The 24,897-nt window shown below is 56.7% G+C and overlaps 1 protein-coding gene across 1 annotated transcript in view; it reads left to right on the top strand.

The window, feature by feature from the left end:
• The window catches only part of LOC123930001 (receptor-type tyrosine-protein phosphatase N2-like), a 66,884-nt gene extending 42,488 nt beyond the window's left edge, over positions 1-24,396 (top strand). The window contains exons 11-14 of the mRNA XM_045986230.1: positions 2,328-2,381; positions 4,585-4,649; positions 18,101-18,174; positions 24,325-24,396. Coding sequence (XP_045842186.1) covers positions 2,328-2,381; positions 4,585-4,649; positions 18,101-18,174; positions 24,325-24,396 — 265 coding nt within the window. The remainder of the gene's footprint in view (positions 1-2,327; positions 2,382-4,584; positions 4,650-18,100; positions 18,175-24,324) is intronic.
• Positions 24,397-24,897: the final 501 nt, after the last annotated feature.

The following is a 24,897-nucleotide window of genomic DNA, read 5'->3' as shown; positions in this document are numbered from 1 at the left end:
TCTTTCTTTCTTTCTTTCTTTCTTTCTTTCTTTCTTTCTTTTTAATGTACTAGTTCCATGCTCGGCCCCATCAGAAAAAATGCCCCAAACCTGGAGACTGAGCCATGTGTGAGCAGGCAAACGTTGGGTAGAGTCGTTTTAAACCCAGCCTGGACTGCCAAGTAGGAAACGGCCAGAATGTTCGCATCAAAAAGATCCAGTGACCAAGAGATTTCTAGTAAAACCTTGTGTTTGAAACTAAAAGGCCTGTAGGAATGAACCTTCCACAGATCGAGTCTGAGCCTGGGCTTGCTTGATTGGCACGTGCACGCACCGTGTGTGCATACACACGCAGGCAAACGCCAGGTCCGCGGCCATGCACACAGCCTGGGTGGGGGCCAGCGGGCCTCTCGTTGCTCACGTCTGGGGTTCATCCTGTGGGTTTGGCGTCCATTTCGTCAGACCTAAAGCTCATGTTGCCTTTACAACCTGAGTTAAGAATGGGAGTTTGAAGATTTTTTTCCCTAATTTTTAAGTAATCGGTACACCTCACCTGGGGATCGAACTCACGACCCTGAGAGTCGCACACTCCACCAACTGAGCTGGCCAGGTGACCCAAAGAGTGGGAGGCTTTAGAAGGAGAAATTAAGAGATTTATTTTCCAATCCATTTGATTCACAAAGGTCCAAGAATCTTCTGGGCATCCTGGCCCGCCGCTGATTTTAATGAGTGCACTCGTACCTTCTTCACCTTCCCGCTAAACTCTTACACTGCAATGACCTCGCAAGTGAGAAAAAGCTCCAGCAGAAATAGCGATGTGGTCACAGGGATCCTCAGCAATTGTTCCTCCACGTTTCTGGGTCTTCTCATTTTTAAGATGGTTTTGGGTGGTCTGCACGTTCCACACAGTGCGGGAGGCAGCCCTGATCAAGGGCTACCCCAGTGGCTTCCGGCATGGCCCATCTTTGGGGTGCATTGCACCCAGGTACCCCTTTGTTTTTGGGGGGCCGTGTGGACCTCACTCTGTTCAGCCCGTACAGGAACTAGGAGCAGCCAGCTCTGCTCTGGGGGTGGACGTGGAAACACGTGCTGGGTGCCTGGGCGGTCTGCCAGCTCCCTACTGCACACAACCCCCACCTCCCGACCCCTCAGTTCTGGGATTTCAGGACGAGGCCACCAATTGAGAGAATATGAGCTTCCAGCTGACCCTGTGCTGGGCAGCAAGCCTTTACAAAGAACGGTGACGTTTTCCCATGTCTGGTGCAAGGAAAAAGATTTTTTTTTTTCTGCACTGTCATTTGTTTTCAATTTTGCTTCATGTCATACACTGTAGAAATTCATAGGGAGTATTTTAGAACACAGCCCCGCACACGTTATTCCACTGACTTTTTTCTCTGCAGAAATATTTTATTGAGAATTCCGAAGCACTTCGTAAACACGCTTAGTTGTTTCATGCTTCACTGACTTCCGACAAACTTGGAGTTCATACAGTGCGTTTGAAATCGGTGCTTTGCTTTGATTTAGGGCTCGGTGACAAAATAATCTATGTTGTTGTTAATTTTTCTAAACTGTGGTCTAAAATCTGCACAGCAGAGTTGCTTGTAAACACACACATATACATACAAAGGAATTACTTGTCTCCACTGTGGTTTCTTAGCGATATAGAGCTCCCACCGATGGACAGAGCCAAGAGGCCCTGTGAGATGCTGGAGACGATAGTTGTGTTACGTTCCAGTATGATGTCTAGGGTGTAAGAAACTTGGTGCATAAATGGCAGAACTCAAACATTTTATTTTTTTTAATTTTTTTTTTATTTATTGACAGAGAGAGAGATCACAAGTAGACAGAGAGGCAGGCAGAGAGAGAAGGGGAAGCAGGCTCCCCGCTGAGTGGAGAACCCGATGTGGGGCTCGATCCCAGGACCCTGAGATCATGACCTGAGCCGAAGGCAGTGGCTTAACCCACTGAGCCACCCAGGCACCCCAAGAACTCAAACATTTTAGCAAGGAATCTAGATATTCCCATCGCCACTAAGCAGCCCAGGTGACTGGAGCCTTAGATGGGGCAGTGGGACAGGCTGGTGACAGAGGCTGTGGGTTCCTGCTGGGAAAGGGGAAGTGTGGAAATGTAAGAACTGCTTTTAAAGCTCTGTTTAATCCCTTGATATTGAACAGAAAAATAAATCTTTGAAAATGTGTGTGTAATTTTGATTCTCTTTGTTAAAAGAGGCTACGGTTGCAAAACGATGTCACAGACGCAGTTGTTGGTGTGGGCTTAGGACTTTGTCTGCAAAACCGAAGACAGGAGTCATAGTGCATAACCATGATTTCTGTCCCTTTTTATTTCAGAAAAGTAAACAAGAGCTACAGGGGCCGTTCTTGTCCAATAATTGTTCACTGCAGGCAAGTACCACTCCTCACGCGAATTGCCCCTTGCTCGCTACCTGAGAAGGAGTCACAGTTACATTCCCATGTTGAGCTTTCTTGCTGCCTCACACGCACAGCTAATGGCCCTGCTGAAGGAGACCAGGCTGCAGACGGCTGCTTGTGCCCCGCTGGGCTGGTCCACCCGCCTGGGCCGCCACCACACACGCATGTCCTCACACCCATTTGTTCTCAGGCCCGCACGCTGCCCTCACACAAACACCATGGGATGGTGTTTTCCATCCGTGGCCTTGTCTCCGCCGCCAGCTCACTTAGCTGAGGTTTGGAACCGAGAGGCTGGGACGTGCTTGGGGCCCGTCGGGAGCAGGGACAGAGTCGGGAATTAGCACAGGGTTGGCCTCACCCAGCTTAGGATGCGAGTCTGGCCATGGAGTAAAACCCGGGGGCTCCTCAAGCCCGTTGGACCCACACAGACAAGCAGAGTTCCCACCAGAAGGCCATGTCATCGTGCCCTCTCGTCAGGGCCTCACACCCACCTCCTTGGGGTAGAGAACCGTGCTCCGATTTGTGGAAGTGTCTTACAGCACGTTCCCTTCTGCTGGGATAGAAAGGAGCTCTCCAAGGATCAGACACCCAGTCTGTCCGTGCGGTGGGGAAGTGTACGTGTGTGTGCGTGTGTCAGTGTGCCTGTCGGGTGTGTGTCTGTCAGGTGTGTGCCTGTGAGTGTGTTTGTCAGGTGTGTGCATGTCCCTGTGAGATGTGTGTCTGTGTATGAGTGTGCCTGTTGTGTGCATCTCTGTGTCTGTCGGGTGCCTGCCTCCGTGTGTGTGTGCATGTGTGTGTGTGTTGGGTACGTGTCTGAGTGTGTGTGTGTGTGCCGTGTGTGTGCGTGGGTTCATGCCTCTGTGTGTGTGTGTCATGTGCATGTGTGTGTGTTTGGTGTGTGAGTGTGTCTGTGCCAGTGCACGTGGCATGTCCCTGCGTGTGTCCATGTGCATCCCTGGGGTCTGTGATGAGGACCTGAGCCAGCCGTGGTCTGGGGCCCTCGGAGAGCAGAGAGAAGAGGCTGGAGGCACAGGTGCCCCGCGGCCGCAGCAGTGGCCAGTGTGTGCGGGTGTCCGAGCAGCCTTGGGAAGGAGGCCCATCCAAACCAGGACAGCTAGGTGTCACCTGGGGAGCAGCACGGACGGGGCAGTGAGCGAGCTCCCCACATGCACAGACCCTGCGGGTCCCCGCAGCTTTTCCAGCCATGGGTCTGAGGGTCTGGTAAAGCCAGAGCCTGTGAGACTTTCCCACAAAGGCCACCCAAGGCCCCACCAGCTCTCCCGGGACCGTGGTCACATAATTCCTGATCCTGAAGTGGGTACGACCACCTCAGCTAGGAGTATGCATGTGACAGTCCCCATCTAGCAGCTGCTTTGGGAGTGGGAACTCATGGCCTCTTGGTGAGGGGAGACACGCTCTCACGCCTCACAAAGCAGCTGCCTTCCCCAGAAAGGGCCCTCCCTGCCCTCTGAGGGCTGCTGCCCTCTCCCAGGGACGCTGCAGTCACAGCTGGGGTGACATTGCTCACCGCCAGTGCAGACACCCTCAGCACGGACCCAGCCAGACTCATGTGTTGTTTATTCTGACGAAACCGACCATGTCTTTGGCCAGAGAGGGAGGAAAAGGGGAGACAGGATCAAATCTGTACAAACACACAGCTAATCCCTCTGCTGCTGATCAGCTCCCTGCCGGCCTTCCTCCCCTTTCTCCCCTTCCTCCTCCTCTTCCCCCTCCCTTCAGCTTCCCTCATCCCCTTCCCCCTCCTTCACCCCTTCCTCCTCCCCCTCATTCCCTTCCTCCTCCCTCTCCCTCCTCTTTCTCCTCCTCCTCCCCTTCTTCCTCTTCCCCTCCCCTGTCCTTTTCCCTTTCCTCCTCCACCCCAACCCTCCTCTTTCTCTTTCCTCTCCTCCCCCCTCTTCCCTTTCTCCTCCCATTCTCTCTCTCCTCCACTTCTCTGCCCTCTACCCCTCCTCCCCTTCCTCTTCCCCTTCCTTCTCCCCCTCCCATCCTGTTACTCTTCCTCATCCCACTTTCTTCGTCTTTCTCTCCAAATCAAGTCTCCCTCTCCCCTCGTGAGCCTCACTCAAACGCGGAGGGAAATACACTGTCCCTGGCTTTGCTGGACATGGGGGTCCCATGGCCGGCGGTGTTCTCACGTCTCCCCTTCCGTTGGCAGCAACAGCGCAGGCAGGAGCAGCACCTACGTCCTGATCGACATGGTTCTCAACAAGATGGCCAAGGGTGAGGCGGGCAGGGCTGCTGCTTTGTGGCAGCTGAGCCAGGACCGCGTTGCCATGGCAACCTGGGGGGACTCTTCTCCTTGGCCTTGGTCCCTTTCCTGGGTCACATGAAAGCCGTCCGCGTGAGCAGGGTGTTTCTCGGGCTGGTGCCTGTGGCCAGGGCAGTACTCAGCCCAGTGCAGGGTGGGGATAAGCAGTCGCTGCCTGGGGCCCGGGGAGCCTCCCTGCAGAGGCCGAGCCAGCCGCGGGCTCAGCCACCTGAGCAGCCCCAGTGTCCTCCGCGCCCTCTGTGCAAGCCTCCCTGTTGCCACAGCTGGGTGAGCAGGGTGCCATGGTCTTCCCCTCTGCGGCCCCTCGCACTCTGGTCCGCACACTTCACCCCTGCTGCACCTGACCCCGGGAGGAGGAGGCTCGGGTCTGGCACTGGGGGCCCACGTGGCCGCCAGCGGCTCGGCAGGGGCAGAGCTTCGGCCCCTGCCCCCTGGGCCCCCCAGATGTGTGGACGCTGAGCTGCTCTGGTCACTGGGACACGCTCTCCAGACCGAAGCTGGGGGGCATCTCTTCAGAGACCAGGGAGCACACCCCACAGTCACTTTTGGGGAAGGATACACATGGGACCCAGCTCTTGGAGAGTCCTGGTGAGTTCCCACTGCAACTCAGGAAACACTGCTCTTCCCATCATGCCCGTCTGCGGCCCATGGGACCTTGAAGGAGGGCCCGCCAAGGCGGGGATCCCGCCATCCCTCTCACCTGAGAACAGAACATTCTCTTGGTCTGTACACACACGGGCACACACTTGCATGTTATCCCAGCCTTCCGGGACAGCCGTCCTTCATCGTGTGTCCAGAAGCAGGAGCAGGTGCTGATTACAGAGATGATTTTCAGTGTGTGTTCCCGCAGATGCCGGCGAGCCCAAACTAAGCACTTTCCTTACCCCACTCTCTTCTGGTGAAAAAGGAGGAGAAAAGCGGACCACACCACCAGACCAAGGATGTGGTCATGAGCCCTGTTCTACACGTAAGGACCAGCACACCTGAGTGATGGACGCACATTACCAGTGACCAGAGGGTCAGCAGCAGATCTGGGCTGGGCACCCTACCCCTCTCTATCAGCAGTCCCCCGGGCCAGCCACCTCGGAGAGCAGGAAATGGGCTTTGCACCATCAAATCTTATTTTAAGCATACAAATGAGCAGAGTGCAGGCGACGTGCAAACACAAGAGCCAAAGCAAACAAACAGTCTGGTGCTGGTTTTAATGACCTATTTTGGGTTTGGGTCCTAACACAGCCCTAACTTCTTTAGTTAAAAGCTTCCTGACCTGGAGGGCACTCTGGCTTCAGAGGACATCTTTTCATTTGCAAATCTGCAAGTACTGGGAGCTCAGAGCTCTCAAGAGAGTTATCTTTCTTCCCTCACACCTCCCTCCTTCTCTGCCTGTCTCACCTGTGGTATTTCCCTGAGGCTGGACCAGGATTCCCTCTGAAGGCTGCACATAGTTGTTGCTGTTTGACATGACGCCATGTGGGTGAATCAAGGCGACAAGGGAAACAGGGGGCCCGTTGGCGTCTGACAGGAGCCCGGCTCACCCACAGAGAGTGGACAGACGTCCCCGATCTCTCAGCCGTGGGGCATGGGGGTGTCCTAGATATTCAGAGGCGCAGGCCGGCTTCACCGGAGCAGCGGCTGAAGAATGTTGCGGCCCCTGAAGCCCGCCCGGGGCAGGGCAGACTTCATTGTCCAAGCTTGGCCTGTCCAAGGGCCTCTGCGGGGCATGGACCCACCCCCGAGGGCCTCTGCCGCTGCAGGGCCCGCAGCTCCCCCTCTGGCGCGGGAGCCATCAACAGTGCAGCCCAGCAGCAGCGTGGAAGGAGCCAGTCAAGGGGGGCCACTGTCTGGCCGTTCTGTTCTTCACCTGCTCCTTCTGCGGGGTGGGGGGGGAGTGCGCAGTGAAATCCTCTGACCTGGGGCCCAGGACTGGGTCTCAGGAGAGATCAAAGGGCAGGGCAGCCCCTCGCAGGCCAAGGTAGGTCTTTCCCAGGCCGCCACACTGTGCGGCCGCCTGTGGTTTTGTTCTGGGCTCGCAGCTGGCCGGGCGGTGTGGCCCAGCCTGCCTTTGTCTAGCCTGGGAAGCTGCAGGCCAAGCAGCAGACCCCACGGTCATCGGATGATCAACGGCCCCGAGGCTGGACACGAAACCTGTCTTCCCATTTCCTTTTCTTAGAAGGAATGAATTGCATGAGGACCAAAGAAAGCCCTTGTGACGCACCCCCCCTCCGCGGCCTCCGGTGCCCCAGGCCCACACGGGGCACACACACCCGCGCCCACGGACTCGGGCTCCTGGGGATTAGGGCCCGTGTCCTATCCAGGGCCTCGGAGAAAGCGCGAGGCATCCTTCCGGCTCTTTCTCCACCGCCGGCTCAGTAGCAGGCAGACGACGGGGCAGCAGAAAGCAAAGCTCTCTGCCCTGCGGTTGAAGCCTCTGGGTGTTCCTCGGTGCGATCCTCCGCATGTTCCTCTGCGGCCCGGAGCGCTCTTGTCACTCGTCATCAGCACTAGTCTGGTCGGGACGCATTTCCAGAGTGCATGCGGCTCAGGGGGCTGGGACGCGCTTGCCACCAACGTGTTTCCCCAAGTTGTGCCTTTTGAATGTGTGTCCATTTCTTCGGCCAGGCAGAGGGGTGGAGGGTTACCCCGAGGCATTGGCTGCTGGATGGCGACGTCACTCGCAGGGGGCCACCACGGACACCCGCCCGCCCCGCCCCACTGGGCTGCCCCGGGGGCGCAGCACGGCCTCCTGGCCTCCGCACTGGCGGCCCATGTCCAGAAACCCCTTTCGTATTCTGCCGAGGGTCAAGGGCCCGGGGACCGCACTGCACATGCACATCACGTGCCCTGCAGGCCTACGGGGGTGCAGACGGGCCACGGAAGTGACCACGCTGTGGGGACGTGCGTGGGTCTCTGTGCCCATGGGGTCCGGCCCCTCCTTCTGTGTCAGCGGCCTGGCCTGCTTCCTGTTTTCTGTCACACAGTGCCCCTCAGGTGACAGCCATCTGTAGGAAGGAATGTGTCCTCTCCATCCTGCTCGCTGTCCCTAAATCTCACCGAGCCGTGGGCCTCTTGCCTGGGACCATGCGGCATGTGTCCTCCTGTGATGGGATTCGCTCACTTGGTGTCCCCGGGCTCACCTGTGGCGCAGGCGGCGGGATCGCAATCGGTAGTGTGCACAGACCACCCTTCGTTGACCATCACCCCCGATGGACAGACACTCGGGGCACGTCCAGCCTGCAGCCCCTGTGCATCATGTGGCCATGAACATGGGCCTGCAAACTCATCTCCAAGCTCTGGCTCCCCCTCTTCTGGGTGCAGACCCTGGGGACAGGGGTCGGACACTGCCCATGCCAGGGCTGACGTCCGAGGTCGCGCCAGCTCACCCTCCCACAGAGAGCACGCGAGGGCTCTCGTCTCACCTCGTCTTCTCTGAAATCTGCTATTGTGTGTGGTTTGGGGAGTCGCCATACTAAGTGTGCAAAGTGGTCTCGTGGTTTTGATTTGCATTTTCCTAATGAGTGTGACATCTTTACATGTTTGTTGGCTCTTTGGGTCTTTTCTTTGGAGAACTGTCTCATCAAGCCCTTTGCCCAGTTTTTAATTGGGCTGTTCGATTTTGTTGTCATTGAGTTAGGAGGTTCTTTATATATTGTGAATATCAATCCCTTATCAGATACGTGATTTGCAAATATTTCCTCCCACAGAAGAGGGAAATTCTGTGGGAGAAAATATTTTCCTTCTCTCAAATGGCGTCCTTGGTGCACAAAAGCATTTTTATTTATTTATTTATTTATTTATTTATTTATTTATTATGATGCCCCATTTGTCTGTTCTTCCTGGTGTTGCCTTTAGTGTCCTACCCGGATGATCTTTTGCCAAAACCAATGTCATGAAGATTTTGCCTACATATTGTACTTTTGAAACTAATGTAACACTGTATGTTTACTACACTAGAAGTAAAATCTAAAACTCAATAAAACCAAAAAACGAGAATAAATAAAAGCAGTAACATATACATGTCTGTCAAAATGTTAGAAAAACATATAAAGCGAAAAGGGCAAGTTTTCCCACCTCTTTGCCTTTATCTGCAGATGGGATGATTTTTAACTCTTTAGTGGGCATCATTTTAATACTTTGTGTATGGACACATGCAATTTTCATTTCTTTAGCTGATTACAACTATGTTTCCCAAAGTAATACATAATCAATGTGGAAAATACACAGAGGTTTTTTTAAACCTCTCCCCAACTTCATTTCTTATGTACTTACATTTCAAGTGATGTCCTACAAGGGCTCAGCAGATGGTAACATGTTTATTACCATTTCTCAGGTAAAGACATTCAGGCCTAACTCGCCCAGGATCACACAGCCATCAGTGACCTTGCTGGGATGTGACTTCACAGCTCGTGTCCTTGATAATGCTATACCATTGCCTCTTCCAAGGCAACAAACAGACCACCCCATTTTTAAAGTCCGCAGTGAATTGTCCGGTATAATAAACAACGTTTTATGGCTGCTTGAACCTTTCAACCTGTTGCTCCTCCTCAGACGCGCCATTCCCCACGTAGCCATCAGCCACACGTGCCGACGCAAGTGGGTTAAAATGTGAAAACCTGTGCCTCCGTCACCCTGGCCACACTTCACGGCCCAGGACACCCGTGACTCCTGACTGCCATGGTGGGGACATGGAGCACCTCTTTCGTCACGGGGAGTCCCACAGGGCCATGCAGCTCTAGGGAACAGCACTGATGGTGGGCACCCGTTCCTTCCAGCCCCACTGCGGCGGCCTCTGGACAGATGTCCCTGCTCGGTCCTGACCCCGTCTGTTCTCCACATGGCGTTCGATGACATCTGAAAGAGTAAGTCTCGGGGGCCTGTGGAGCCCTCCTGTTCCTCCACCATGCCCCTCGGGCCCACGGCCTCTCTGACCTCAGGGCTCGGGGCCTCCCACGTACTGCCCCACGGCTCCCCAGCTCCTCTCTTCTCTCATGGGTCCTCCTGGGCCTCGTGGCCACTGTCACTGTACCACAATGTCCTTCTTGGGGCGAAGCCATAGGAGTGTCATTTCAACCTGGTGTTTACAGAACACCTTGCCAGGCACGGTGTCAGGGGAGGCACAGTGAACGAGGCCAGACAACAAGGTCACCTTCCCTGAGTTTATCCTCCATGGAGAAGAACAGATGGAGTCGGGTCTTATAGGGGTGGAGCGTGCCGTGAGTCCCCTTACTCGGGACGCAGGGCCCTGGGGTGCCTCACTCCCCACCTGGGGCAGAGCTCTGGACCATCAACCTCGGACAGAAGGGGGCCTGAAGCTCATTCACTCAGACACCCCGTTGTAGACTGAGGCAGCAGATCTCAGAGGTTTGGCGAACTGCCAGGTGGCCTCCCACTGGCCGGGTGGATGCAGAGCCCAGGTCTTTCTGCATGTGACAGAGCCCAGAAGGAAGAGAGGACAGACAGCAGCAGGACACCCGGCACGGGCCCCAGAGAGATGGGGCAAGCAAGGGAGCTGAGAGGAGTTGTTTCCAGGCTGGAGTGGCAGCCCCACTGACCTGGGTCGGCCTGAAGCCACTGCAGAAGCGACAGGGCAGGCAGAGGCTGGTGGGACTGTTGGTTCGAGGGGAGGAGTGTGCGGGAGGCCTGAGCCCGCCCTCGCCGTGGGGACGCCCATGGCTGGGCACGCGGCCAGCTCTGCCACAGACAAGACGGGCCGGGAGGACGGGCCGGGAGGACGGTGCGTGTCGAGGCGCAGCATCACCTTGTGTGTGGCGGAGTGTAAAAAACCTGAAGAACCAGCGGAAAGCGGATTCCACAGGGAGTCTGGCTTCAGCACGGCCTCCAAGCCAGATGCCTCCTCCCCAGCATCGTGCGGTCCCAGGTGACAACGTGTCAGGACACTGGGAGCCGTTTGAGTGCAGCAGGTGGGGTGTGCAGGCACCATCCCCCACCCGACTGGATCTGCATTCCCACGACGAGCTGCCCGGTGGCTTGCGGCAGGGCCAGGCAGCGGGGTCAGACGGGGCAGCGGTGCTGGGAGCACTGGGAGCGATGGGAGCCACGTGCGCCAGTGGCCGGCTGCGGCCTTGACTCAGGGAAGCGGCCCGGAGCCGCATCTGTGGGCCAGGACCCTGGCCGGGCCACACCACGGGTGCCGCTTACCAGAGAGAACGACATGATGGGCCGCTTAACCCCACGGACACAGCATGAACACCACGTATTTGGGTTCCCAAGTTCACCTCCTAAACGATCCCAAGTTCACCTCCTAAACAGTCCCCATCCCGTGGAGTGAGCCACCGCGATGAGCAGCGCAGTCAGGGTGTCGGCTCTGGGTGCTCAGAACAGCCAGTGGGGGGACGCAGGTCCCCGTGAGGCCGTCACAGAGCAACAGTCCTCCCTCCCATACCTCCTGGGTCAGATCTGGATGCTCACACGGCCTGCTGGGGTCGCCCACGCCGCTCCTCCCTGTCTGATGAGTCCGTGGGCGACCCACAGACACACAGCCCAGCTGACACAGCACAAAACCTGGGTCAACCCGCCTGACTTGGCTGGTGTTTGGGCCGTCCCTCCTATGAGTTTGCTTCCTCCTGCTGGACCCTGGGCTGCCAGCCTGTCCATCCACTCGTCCCCTTCCCCGTGAGCAGCGTCACCATCGGTCCTGCCACCCCCAGGCAGGCCTGATCACTGGGCCCTGCCACACATGCCCAGCGGCTTTGCTGACAGCACTCTCCAGCAGAGCTCTGCCCACTGCTGGGCCGCTGAGGCCACTCCATCTGCCACCACGACCCTCTCCCTCGAGACCCCGGAGGCCTGCCCAGGCCTCCTCTGCTGCAGTTCCCACCTCGTGCTCATTTCCTCCCCGCACAGCGAGGGCAAGTCCCTGCTCCTGCTGAGACCACCCCCCCATCCGTTCCTGATAGCAGAAGTCCCCACACACAGACATCCTGGTCTCTTGGCAGTGACAGTTCACAGGCTGTACCAAGTAGGATTCTGAGGCCTGAGCGAGAAAGGGGCCGTCTGGCCGGGGCAGTAGTATAGGTGATGTGTCTCTGTCCCTTGAATTAGTGACTCTTTCATAAGGGCCCCTGAAGTCACCTGGACTTCCGCAGGACAGAACACATGGAGCTACATGTTAATGTCCCACGCTGTCCTCCCGACCTCTGGGCTCCCTCCCGACGCCTCCTCGGGCATCTGCTCCTCCTTTCCACGAGGCTAGGAGGAGTCCACAGAGGAGGGGCCCAGTGCTTCACCGGTGGCACCGACAGAGCCTGGAGTCACGGTGGTGCTCTGCACCGTCCCCAGCCAGGCCTCAGACTCCGCTTCCTGAGTCAGAAGCAGAGGGAGGACTGAGGGAGGAGGGGCCAGCGGAGCCCACGGTGCCACTTTGGTGACCAGAGGTTGGAGGGTCAGTCACGCTGAAGGACTCGTTTCTCTGACCAAGAGCAGCCCGTGCAGCCTGGCCCGGCTGGCTTCTGCATCCCCACCGCCCAGACATTTGGGTAAAGCTGCTTCAAGCTGCAGACTCTCCTACCAGGAGCCCCCGGTGTTCCCGGGGACTTGGCGGTGGTCCTGTAGGCCCCTTTCCTGCAGCCAGGATGCGCTCCAGGACACACGTGTGCGCGTTCATGACTCGGACCCTTCTCTGGGCTGCGTGGACCCTCATGGACAGGAGGCTTGACCACACCTGCAGGCTTCCGCAACCCCCGCAGCCTCTGCATCTCCTTCACTCCCTGAGCGCACCGCACCTGCTGCTCCGGTGGTGGGAGAGGCAGCCACACCTGTGCATGGTGGCTTGCTCCCCAAGTGCTGGGCGTCTCCCCTCATCCGTCCCTTTTCACACCCAACGGCCAGCGGGCTCACTTACACCTGGGCGCCGGGCCCATATGCTCACAACCATGGGTGCCCCGTGGTGTGCAGACACCCCGGCTGGAGGACCGGCGGCCGGCACCCCCAGCAGCCCCACATCCTGCAGTTCGCCGTGAGTGCGCCCACCGGCACGGCCTGCTTCTGTCTGACTTCACGGCTTGCATACAAACTTGGAAGCATCATAGTTTCTCCTGAAAAATGATTCCAAACTTGTTTTTTATAAAAAAACATGGAAAGTATTTTGGGTTTAGGTCCTGGTATCCTTGATTTTCAAGGGAGGAGGATGCAAATTTGTCCCCTTTGATCCAGAGACAAAAGATTACAGCTCATCTCCGAGGCCAGCAGAAACCCTCTGGCTGCTGCAAGTACAGCCCGAAGGCTCTGGACAGCGGAGCGTGTGCGTGAGCCTGTGCCAGGCGTGTGTGTGTGCAGTGGGCACACCTCCGGGACAGCGCCCAAGCCACCGGGTCTTGTCCGAGGCGGAGCTGGGGCCGGACGTGTTGGGTACGGCGCTCCTCGGCCAGAGCACTGCCCGCATTCGGCGCCTCCTAACAGCAGAAGCCAGACCACTGGCTTGTGCAAACCGAAGGCTTTCCCTCTTGCACACTGGACACACCTTGTCTTTCTACCTTGAAGAAAAGAGCGCACGGGAGTCCTGCTGTTTGCACACCTTGTGGGTAGAAACCGATGAAACTGGTTTGTGTGTCGGGCATCAGCACAGAGGTCGTGTGTGGGTGCGCACCTGCCGGGAGGCCTGCTGGCCAAGGTGGGAGGACTGTTCACACGAGTCGGCGGCCGGGAACAAACACCAGGAGAGCTCGAGGCCAACCCCATCAAGACCTTGGTTTTCTTAAATTTCGAGAACATCCGTTCAATGTAAAAAAAAAGTTGTTTTTATCTTTTTTTAAGATTCTATTTATATGACAGAGACAGCGAGAGGGGGGACACAAGCAGGGAAAGCAGGAGCAGGAGACGCAGGCTCCCAGCTGAGTAAGAAGCCCGATGTGGGGCTTGATCCGAGGACCCTGGGATCATGGCCTGAGCTGAAAGCAGATGCTTGACCGACTGAACCAACCAGATGCCCCAGCTCCAAAAAAAGTTTTAATGCTTTAATCATACTAGTGCTCTCGAGGTGTTCATTGTTTCATGATTAATACTTTTTATCTAGGGCCTAAAAACCTCTCCAGGCTTAAAAATGTATTTAATGGGTACGTAAACTTGGAAACCAATGTTCTTGAAATTTAAGGAGAGACTGAGAGTGATCGGAGCGCCGCCCTGGGTGGGTCCCCGTGTGCACTAGCCGACCCCAGGGGGCTGTGGGGAAGACCTCGGGGTGGGCAGGGGCAGCCGAGCCCAGGGGGCACCCCTTGCGCTGGGCAGGCCCTGAGAGATCTGCTGTTGGAATAGCGATGCTTCTCAGGCGGGGAGGCCGGGAAGCTCCCCCGTATCTCGCGCCCATCGGGTCTTCCCAGGGGCATCTTTCCGCATGTTCTGCTTCTTTGAGGACTTACAGGCTCTCCCATTTGAGCACCGCACGCAGTAGGTCCATCCATCCGCCTCCAGTTTCTCATGTTGTCAGCAAGACGGGATTTTTAAAGAGGGAATTCCACTTTAAATGCACTGAAGGGAGCTTCCTGGAATCGGGGGGATTTAAATAAATCCCTTCATAGAGCAAGGAGGGACGCACACACCCGCCCCGCCCTCCCGACCCAATGGGTCTGCTTTACAAATGCGGGTTCTGCGTCCTGCTCTGTGAGGCCCCCTGCACTCACGGGCGCTGAGTGCCAGGCAGCACCTTCTCCCACCGCCCTTCCCATGTGACCCCAGCATGCACGACAGACCACGGACTGAGTTCTGTGAACTTTTCTCTCTGCACTCACTGCAAGTAACTTCTCTTTTTTAAGACTTTTATTTAATTGAGAGAGAGAGAGAGAGAAAGCGAGCATGGGCAGGGGAGGTGCAGAGAGAGAAGCAGGCTCCCCACGGAGCAAAGAGCCCCACGTGGGACTGCATCCCAGGACCCCAGGATTGCTCCCCAAGCCAAAGGCAATTAACTGACTGAGCCACCCAGGTGTCCCTGCAAAGAACTTATTGTCACAATTCTGACAAGCAAGCGGACATTAGCCACCCGCATCCCACAATGGACTTGACTTTTAAACCGATCAGTTCCCCAAATTTTGTTCTGGATGTTTTTCAGTGTTGGTTTGACCTCCTCAAGTGTCCGACTGGCTCCAGGTGAAGCAGGATTCTTGCTGGCTCTGCTGGTGGCTTAAATGCCTTATCTAGGAACCACCCGATTGGCCTTCCCCTCCTGCCCCTCCCTCTCCCCACAGACAGTGGTCCAGAGGGGCATCATCAAGTGATAAAACAAGAGAGGTTCCTCATAGGGTTTTATCCAAGCTACCGGCTTGGGACAGCGGCCATCATCCCTTGACCTGCACACTGCCACCCAGGAGGGAGGGCGCATGTGTCCCCAGCCCCGGCTGTGGCCTCCAGCAGGGACGGCCTCTGTATGGTCCCAGCATACAGAGCAGCCCCTCGGAATAAAGAGCCCTGGAAGAAGTTTTAAGCAGCTTCAAGGACTCAAAGTGCATGCCCTGAACGGCCTTAGAAAGAGAGGGTTCTCCCTAAGTCCAAATCCCACGTGAAGCCGTGGATTTCATTTCAGAAGGATTGGGACTCCTCTCTGTTGCACCAGCCTCTGCCCCACACATGATTCTCCCAAATCCAGGCCTTGAGGTCATGGGATGAAATCGCCATGGGCCCGGCTGGCAGCCAGCATGGCCGGAACCGAGCAGGTTAATTCTCTGGAAGCTGCGAGCGTCTAGCACTGTCAGGACTATGAATCGTGGCCGCATTGTGTCGCTCTGTGTCGGATCCTTGGTGTTCCATGCCCGCTTAGACTGGGGCAGGGCAGCAACACAAGCTCCTGGCACTGGGTGGCAGGCACGGGGAGCAGTCCTGCAGGCACCTTTGCGGCCACCCCTGCCCACTGGAGAACAGTGTTGCGCGTGGGTGGAACAACTCCGTCTGCCCCTCGCTCCCTGTGCGTGGAGCCTTTGGCCCCCTAAAGTCAGTGTCTTAAAGAAGTCTGTTTCTGTACACTTATCCCGATAACTCGCACGAGGGCCCTGAGGGCCCGGCCTACCCTGGGAAGATGAGGCAGTGGATCCTCAGGCCGTGGCCGCCATGGGAGGCACCACACGCCGTGGCCTCCCTCCCCGACTGCTGGGCTCCTATCTTCTCCATCTCCCCATTTCGTAGTGGGCAAACTCCTGTTTGTTTCAGATTCTCAGACTCGGCAGTTCCCTTTAATTCTACTTACTGTTTCTGATCCATTGAACTTTATTTTTCTTACTTAAAGTTTCGTGAACATACAGTGTTGGTTTCTGGAGTAGAATTCAGTGGTTCATCACTTACACACCCAGTGCTCATCCCCGCAAGGGCCTCCTTACAGCCCGCACCCGTGCAGCCCATCCCCAGGCCCCAGTGTGATCTCTGTCTTCAGGAGTCTCTTCCGGTCCCGTTCCTTCTCTTCCTCTCTTCCGCCCTTCCCCTCTGTTCATCTGTTTTTGACAAACATTGTTCAAATGTCTACACTACCCAAAGCATCTACACATTTCATGTAATCCCTATCAAAACACCACCAGTATCGTTCACAGGACTAGACAAATCCTTAAATGTATACAGAACCACAACAGACTACAAACACCCAAAGCAACCTTGAAAAAGAAAACCAGGGGCACCTGGGGGCTCAGTCAGTTAAGCGTCTGCCTTGGGCTCAGGTTCTGGGATCGAGGCCCTTGTCAAGCTCCCTGCTCAGCGGGAAGCCTGTGTCTCCCTCTGCCCCTCCCCCTGCTTGTGCTCTCTCTCTCTCTCTCTGTGTCAAATAAGTAAATAAAATATTTGTTAAAAAAGAAGAAAGAAAAAGAAAACCAAAGCTGGCAGCATCACAATCCCGGACTTCGAGCTCTGTTCAAAGCTGGGATCGTCAAGCCAATCTGGTACCAGCACAAAAACAGACACACAGATCCACGGGACAGAACAGAGGATTGTGGGTTCCCTTAAAACAAATCCCATTGATTGTGGCCTCGTCACACCCGAGGAGACGCACGTCCAGAACTCGACCCCTGTCTTTTCCTTGGATGAGATTCTCAGCAGACCCCAGCTGCCGAGCACCCTGGGGGACCATCTGGCTGTTCCAATAGGGGGATTTCTTCTCCTTGCTATGAAGGCCCTGAGGTAGCGCTCGGGGAAACTCGGGGTGTCCCCGTTCCTGCTAGCACAGTATCCCGTGTCTGAAAGGACTGCCAACCTAGTTCCCGTAAGGCCAGCACTTTGGCTGCAGGCCTCGGCATGCTGAGCGCCGTCCCCCATTGTGTCTGCTCAAGGACCGGCGGGGAGGGGGGGCACGAGGGCAGCAGCCACAGTGCCCACCTCACCTCCTCTCTGCCCGGCTCAACCCACTGTGCTCAGGAAACATCACAGGCTGCTCGGTTCCAGCCAAATAAGCCCCAGAACTTGAAAAATTACCTTCGAAACATGCAAGTTCGTGGTCCTGGTTCTGTGCCCGAGAGGAGCGACGTGCTCACGTAGGTTGTGGAGACAGAGAGGGGCCCATAGGGGCCTCTCACCCCTCTGCCTGGTGCGGACTGATGATGACCGCGGCCATGGGCTGTGTGACCAGGGACAGGCTGTTCTACGGGGACAAGCCTCGGTCTCCTCCGTGGGGTGGGGTGGCAGCTCCCACTCCCCTGTGCTCTTGTGACGAGCTGAGGTGACGCTCGGAACACGGCACCTCATGTGTGGCACAAGGGTCCTTCCACCTCAGAGGCGACTACGCCCTCCCAGTTCCCACATTTTCATCTTCATGTTGGCGGATGTGTCCCAGTGCCTTCAACTGTGAGAAGGTTTTTGGGCTTGGGACCCAGCGCCATTCCTTGTCTACTAAGACAGAGAAACAAGAACTCACTTTGAATTAATGACAAGGTCAAAGTTTCAAACCCAAATGGTATTTCTGTGAAGCCGGGGTCACGTGCCGTGAGCCCGACGTTGCCTGTTGCGGGGGGTGAGGGGGTCTCTCAGCAAAACTCTGCCGCGGACACACACAAGGGCATCTCCACCCTTTGTTACTGTCTGAGACACTCACCAGGAGCTCTACCTTTCGATATAAGACAGAAAGGATTTATTAGTCTAATTTCTCATTACGTGAAAATTTTTTAAAAACCTACACAATTGAAATTACTGAAACATTCTGTTAATGCCACACATACACATGAGGCATCAGGTTGTTGTCTCTGACAGCGATGACTGTGGTAAGGACCTAGCACGCGTCTGACAGCCAAGTCCCAGCCCCGCGTTCCTGCAGGAACCCGCAGAAACCAGCGCACCACATCCTTCCAGATGAATGCGGCCAGGGCGGCTGCCCTCCAGACCTGTGAGCAGCGAGTGTAACAGGGCCAAGCCGGAAGGGAGCCTGGTGTGGGTGAGGGACAGCGAGCGCTGGCGCCAAGTCTGAGCTGACCTGTGTGTGTCATTGCAGGCACCAAGGAGATCAACATCGCTGCAACCCTAGAGCACTTGAGGGACCAGAGACCAGGCATGGTCCAGACGAAGGTACTGCTGGCCAGTCCTCGGGGACGGGAGTGGGGGGAGGAAGTTGTCTTTCTGCACGTGTTTCCAAGCCAAGAGAGAGGAGAAGAGGACCGAGCGTCGCCCATACAGGTCCCAGGCGGGCTTCAGAGGCCCCTCCCCAGAGGCTGGCCCGAGGTTCCGGCGACCACCTGCATTTCAACATAAAGACTCGGTAGGATCTCCAGGCTTTGGAGCCCTCCCTCACCAGATTCAGGGACGGGGAGAGCATCACATTTTTATAAGAGCTCCGTGACAGGGACGCCTGGGAGGCCCAGGCAGTTGAGCATCTGACCCCTAATTTCCACTCAGGTCATGACCTCAGAGTCCATGCTCAGTGGGGGGTTTGCTCAGGATTCTCCCTCTCGCTCCGCCCATCCTGTTGCCTGCTCTCTCTTATTCTCTAAACAAAAAGAGGTCGGTGATAACCCCAGCACCCTTGCAGGGGAATGTTCTAGATTCACCAAACATCCTGCCAGACTCCCCTGTTTTGGCCCTCAGAACCACAGCTCTGCTGCATGGTCATCGAGAGGCCCCGGGCTAGACGCAGGCCCCTTGACACCTCACAATGCCTTGATTTGCCTACTGAAACGGCGACACTTGCAACAAGAGTGAGCACAAGCTGCCTGGTTGGCGTTGGGTTAAGCAGAGCTAGAAATGGGCTCAATATGATGTTCCTTTAGCGTTCAGAGTTATCGGGGTCCAAGGGGCACAGACACTCCCGCACATCAGTTCCATAAAGGTCCCAACGTCATGAAATACAGAATGTTGCCCTTCTTAAGGTGGTCCCGACCCCAATGCCGCCAGCACCTGCATGGAAGTCCATAGGCACTGAAGGATGCCCTTGCAGAAGGACTTCCTTATGCCCACAAGGACCACAGTCATAAAAAGCCCTCGTGTGAAGTGGGTCTGCCCCGAGCACCCTGCCCTTCACTGTGTCCCACTGGTGGCCGCCCGCGGGCTGTCCTAATGATCACAGTTGATTCGAATGAAAGGATTTCATCCATCATGACACACTTTGTTTTCCTGGGGCTTTTCTTTAATTTGAAATTTTGAAATTATTCCAGACCTGCAGAACACTTGCAGAAACAATCCAGATCGTTCTCCTGTGCCCTCACTAGGGTCCCACTGCTAGCACGTTATGCAACTCCAGGTGACCGTGGCCAGGAAACGGCGCCGGTCTGAGCCTTTTACTCGGGTGCAGCTCTGGGTCCCAGCTCACCCATGACCCTAGCAACCTTTCCCTGGAGCAGGACCCCCCCCAAGTTGTACTCCGTCATCCCACCTCCCACATCTCCCCTAGTGGGACAGCTGGGTGGCCTGGAAAGGTCCTCCAAAGGGAACTGGCAGGTGTGACTGAGTCTGTCTGCCGTCCCTGTGATGGATTCCGGCTGTACCCCTCAGGCAGGACCATCTCAAAAGGAAGTGAGCTTCGGTCACTCGACTCAGGGGCTGTCCACCAGGCTACTCTCCTTGGTGTGAGCAGTGTCCTGGGGGAGAGCTTTGGTGTTTTTCATGTGTCTTTGTTGTTGTGCTCTATCACAATGTCAGCAGTGACAAGTAACCTGCAGGTTTTGTGCCCAGGGAATGTCTGTCCCACTAGCCTGCCCTTGCCACTTGGCGGTGGCCTCCTAAGGGCCAGCTCGGCAGGGTCAGTGCGCTGTCCTGGATGGTCTGGCCCCACCAGGCCACCAGCAGCCACGGAGGAGGCTGGGTGGGGGGCAGGGGGTTGCTGAGAACCGGGACCTGGTGAGCAAGGACACTTAATAACTAGGAACGAGAAATGGATTCTCTCTCCCCTGAATCTCGATGCCGCACAGATAATCTGCAGGAAATCATCAGTTTGAGACCCGCTTTACTCTCTGCACCTGGGTACCCGCCCAGGCAGGCTTCCTCCACCCCAGACGGTTCAAGGACACCCAAAACGCAGACTCCAGAGTGGATCTGGGAGAAACTGTGGGGACAATGCCTAACACACCCCAAAACCCATCGGCCCTCTTGTCTGCGTCCTGTTTGCCAGAACGGACCTCATGGCATGAGGTCCTGAGGCCCAGGGGGTGGCCCCCAGGCCTTGTGGGAAAGGGAGATGAAGCAGGCAGCAGAGAATTGGCGTCACGTAGCTTCCCGGCAGGACTGGACCCTCTTCCTTCAGGTCGGCGTTCAAGAGTTGTCGCGAAGTGTGTCCGTGAATGCAATTCTTGGAATCTCCAGGCGTGAAGAAAGAAGCACATCCAGACCCCCGTCTGCTTAATTCACGGCGGCTTTGCCCAGCCCTACTCCACGAGACGGAGTTTCCCTCACGGTCAATTGAACAAAAGGGAAATTCCTGTGAGAAAAACAGTGTCGTATAATGTGAATACTCTTCTGTCGAAGCGAAGAGAAGGTCGCCTGTGGACAGTTCACGCAAACGCGTGTGGTCGGACTTTGCCACGGGAGCCGAAGACACGGAACAGGGGCCGGCAGGCGCCTCGCCACCAGGACTGGAGACGGCCCCGGCCCCAGTGCACAGCCTTGACCGCACAACTCCATCTTCACGTTCAAAAATCCCGAGAGCCGCTTCTCCACCTGGAAGCAAACACTCAGTCCAACGAGGCCCAGACACGGGCTGCACGTCTCCGGGGGCAGGAACTGGCCACGGAGCTGGCGTCAGCCGAGGGCACGTCCTGTGCAGCGGGGTCACAGCCCGTGAGACCCGAGCTGATGGAGGCCACCTGAGCCAAAGGAGAGGCCACCCAAGCCCCTCACCGCACATTTGTCAGGAGCATGCTAGGACGCGCATTTCAGGAAGGGAGATGCAATCGCGGACATAGTGAAAACAGCACAGTCACGGGGTGAGCAATGTCTCGTCTTCTACGCCTGCTGTGGGACAGACCCTCCCCTCCGTGCCCTCATCTCGTGAAGGTGCCTCCTTAACTGAAGGCCTGAATGCTCTCTAACGATACTTTCTCTTCGACATTCATTTTCAAAAAGAAAAGCCGACTGACCCGTGTGTCCCCAGGAAGGACTGATGTCGCTTGGCCCCAGGTGGGTGTGCATGGGGTACACGTGTGCTGCCCACACCTCCCGCCTGTCCCTCTCCGGAGCATCTCTGCATGCGGGTTTTGCCCAGTCTGTGATCTGCTCCACAAGCCTGTCCCCTGCCTTGCTTAGGGCCGGGAGCGACAAGGACCGATTGAATTAAGTGTAATCCAGTTCACAGCCCCCGGCCTCCCGACCCGCGCCCTGCTCCATGAGAACCTGGGGATGGTCCCCTCAGGTGCTGTGTCTCTATCCCCCCCATGCACATGCATGTGTGCGTCCCTGTGTGTGCTCACACACGACCGTGAAAATGCACACATGCACACGTGTGCACACCTATGAACACGTGTTTGCACTTGTGCTTGTGTACGTGCCTAGCTGCACATGTATGACCATGCACAGACGCCCACGTGCGCATGCCTTCTGCATGCCTATGGACATGCACGTCTGTGTGCACACACATGTGGCCATGCATGTGCACATACGTGCAAGTGTGTGTGCCTATGTGTGCACCATATGAACATGCACGTGTACACTCGTGAATGTGTGCATACTACATGTGTGCGTGCATATAAACACACACGTGTGCACATCTGTGTGCACACACCGGTGTGCATTCATATATATGTAGCACACATTCATGCCAGTGTGTCCATATGCACACATGCACCCTCATGCACACACAGGAGCACATACACTCTCGTGTGTACACTCACATGCACGTGTGCACACGGACGTGCACACACACGTGCACGTGCATGCACCCAATCCCTTGTCTGCTCTGACATCAGACAGCAAGGATGGAGCCAGGGCTGGGCTCTGTGAGGAATAACTGAGCTGGGGGCACGGAGAGCGTTCCGTCCCGCCCCCCCCACCTTGAGGGAGGCGCGGGAAAGCGCTGCCCAGGAGGGGAGGGGCCGTTGGCTCTGCGTGCAGGGTGACAGCCCCCGGGACAGGCATTCACTGTGACCCCCTTCAAAATCAGTAACGATGACAGTACTATGGCAATGTTGTGTGTGCCCCGAGCTCTTTGTGTGAGCCACAGGGATCGCAAACACGAATCTGAGTGTGACTATAAATGCAAACACACACACACCCGCACAGACACAGCAGTCCTGAACGCCTCCACTCGTACTTGCAGTCACCATGGCAAAAGCTCGTCGCAGGCTGGGTCTGCCCAGCTTGTCGGCTCGGCTCCCCGGACTTCTGAGGCGCCGACGCAGGCCTCTCAGCAGAGGTGATACCACTGAAATGTGAGTGTGCACCCGTGTTCACCGGGGGCCAGAGACCAGAGCACACGGTGGCACGGCCACTCGCGGCTGCTTCTCCAGGAAGGAGCAGAGGGGCTGACAAGCCCCATGTCCTTGCCAACTGGCCCCGAGGCGCAGCGCACAGCACGCCTCTGCCAAGAGTCCCTCGTCCCAGGAAGCCCCCCACTCCTGCTACCAGTGTGCCCAGAGCTACTCCCGTGTTGGGACCCAGGGTCGTGCCACCCCCAACCATGTCCCGCAGGCCCTCCTGTTCCCGGAGCCACCCGAACCACCCAGTAAGGATCTAAGCCTGCAGACGTGCCACACTGCTGCCAACGTGGACTGTCTGATGAGGGCAGTCGAGGCACCGGCTCACATATGCCGTCTGCTTTGGTCGCGGCCGCTGTAGCACGTGTTGGCCCGACCGGGTCCTCCTGACAGCCACGGAGGCTTCGCAGTGTGTGAACTTGCCGCCTTCCTCATCAACGTTATGTCCCGGGATTGACTTTCAGGGTGTCAGAAGCTGTAGCAGGCACATGATCCTGGATGTGAGTGTCCCAGAGTCTCCATTTGTCTTTGCACGTTTCAAGTCATCACGAAACCCTGCTCTCCCCATCGTCAAGTCGGCGATTGGGGAAGAAATGGTTGGGTGTGACTGTTCGGACGTCCTAAACTGGGTCCTCCCGAAGGCGTGTCCCCCTGAACAGGCTGTTACCGGGAGAGAAAGTGACAGCAGACAGCTTCCTGTCCCCGGTGACAGCCAGATGCCACTCCTCTGGGATCTTCGAGTGAGGAGGGATGCCGGGCGCACGGGGCCTGCCTCCTGAAGCCACTGCTGCACTCGACCGGGCACCCCTGTGACGGTCGTGTCCAGAATGTGCGTCAGGAGGCTGTGCGCCCACTAACAAGGTCGCCATGCGGGTCCACACGGGTCAGTCCTTCAGTGCCAGCATGAAGAGAACACCCAGTGACAGTCTTTGGTCCCAAAGTGAGCGCTGAAGTATCCCACCGTTCTGTTGTTTCTGCCACGTGCCTGGCATTCAGAGTCAGTATTAACCTGATTTCTGGATCTGCAGCTGCCTTCCCCTTGCGTTCTCGCGCACTGAAACCATCCCCCAGGCTTTCCTTCACCAGAAGCAATGGTGTGTGCGACTTCTTTATCCCTGTGAACTCTGGGATGACTGTGAGCCTCCCGTGCAGTGGCAGGCGGGTCAGGGAGGTGGCCTGGGAGCCGCGTGGAAGAGTGGGCTTTGCTTCCAGCTGCCGAGCCCCCCACTTCCAGAGAACAGTCCTGACACCGCCCTCGCTCCCACCTCCTGGTCTTGGCAGGTTTGCGTGTGAGACAGCGTGCCCCCTCCAGCGTGTGCCCGTGGCTGGGAGCACATGTGTGCTCACACACGTCTGCAACTGGACATGCTGTGGTGAGGTGGGGCTTCCTGGCAGGTGCGACAGGATGGGGCGCAGCTGGACACTAGGTCAATGGCCCATGACCGCGATGACACTACCCTCTGCCTTTCCGAGGGGAGGCCGTGTGGCTGGTCCCGCGGCAGCTGGCATGGGGTCTGGAGCTCAGAGCGGCCAGGGTCTGTGTCTGCCCTGGGCCCCAGGGGCTGGGCACTCTGCCGTCCCTGTGCAATCCAAGGGACCAGGCGGGGGCCCCTCCATGACAGAAGATGAGCGAGAAACCCTAGTCACCATGAAAACGGGGTCTCGTCGTGCAAGCCATCCGTCCTCTCCTTTCTAGGGACATAAGTGGCCTTTCTTTTCTTTCGTGAACTGTTTCTGCAGAACAACACAGCCGAGCTGAAGGCTGGAGTCGAGAGGAACATGGTCCCACCCACTCTCCCTCCCTTTCTTGTCCCTCCAGGAGCAGTTTGAGTTTGCACTGATGGCCATGGCGGAGGAGGTGAACGCCATCTTCAGGGCCCTCCTGCAGTGACCACCGAGGCTGGGAGCGGCCCACACCCGTGACCGTTGCTGCGAATCGTGATGCCGCTTAGCTGTGTGTCTCCAGTGTCCCTGCCTCGTCAGCACGGTCCCTGGTTACAATGTGCATTCGTGTTCACCCAGATAATGCTAAGGGGAGATCTGTGGGATCATCCAATCACAGCGACAGTCACCATATCTGTTTTTACTTCCGTAAAGCACACTTCCACGTTCTTACCAGCAAACGGTGTTGCAGCCATGAGGCGGGCGCACTCCGCATGTCGCCACCGAGAGAGCTGGCTTGTGGACTGTAGCTTGGAGGGATGGGCCAGCTGGGCGGGAAGAGGGCGCTGTTGACAGCCCATCTCTGCCCTCCACCTCCCAAAGAAGGGCAGGGTCTCTGGGCACACAAGCCCCAGGCCAGCCGCCCCAGGGAAGGCCTCACATCTCCCACCAGTCTAGAGCCACATTCTTAACTTTAAAGTCCGGATTTGCATATTGCCAAAGCCGCTCC

This window comes from Meles meles, chromosome 18 (assembly GCF_922984935.1).
Source record: "Meles meles chromosome 18, mMelMel3.1 paternal haplotype, whole genome shotgun sequence".
NCBI classification, from domain to species: domain Eukaryota; kingdom Metazoa; phylum Chordata; class Mammalia; order Carnivora; family Mustelidae; genus Meles; species Meles meles.
This window is presented reverse-complemented; position numbering and strand designations above follow the sequence as displayed.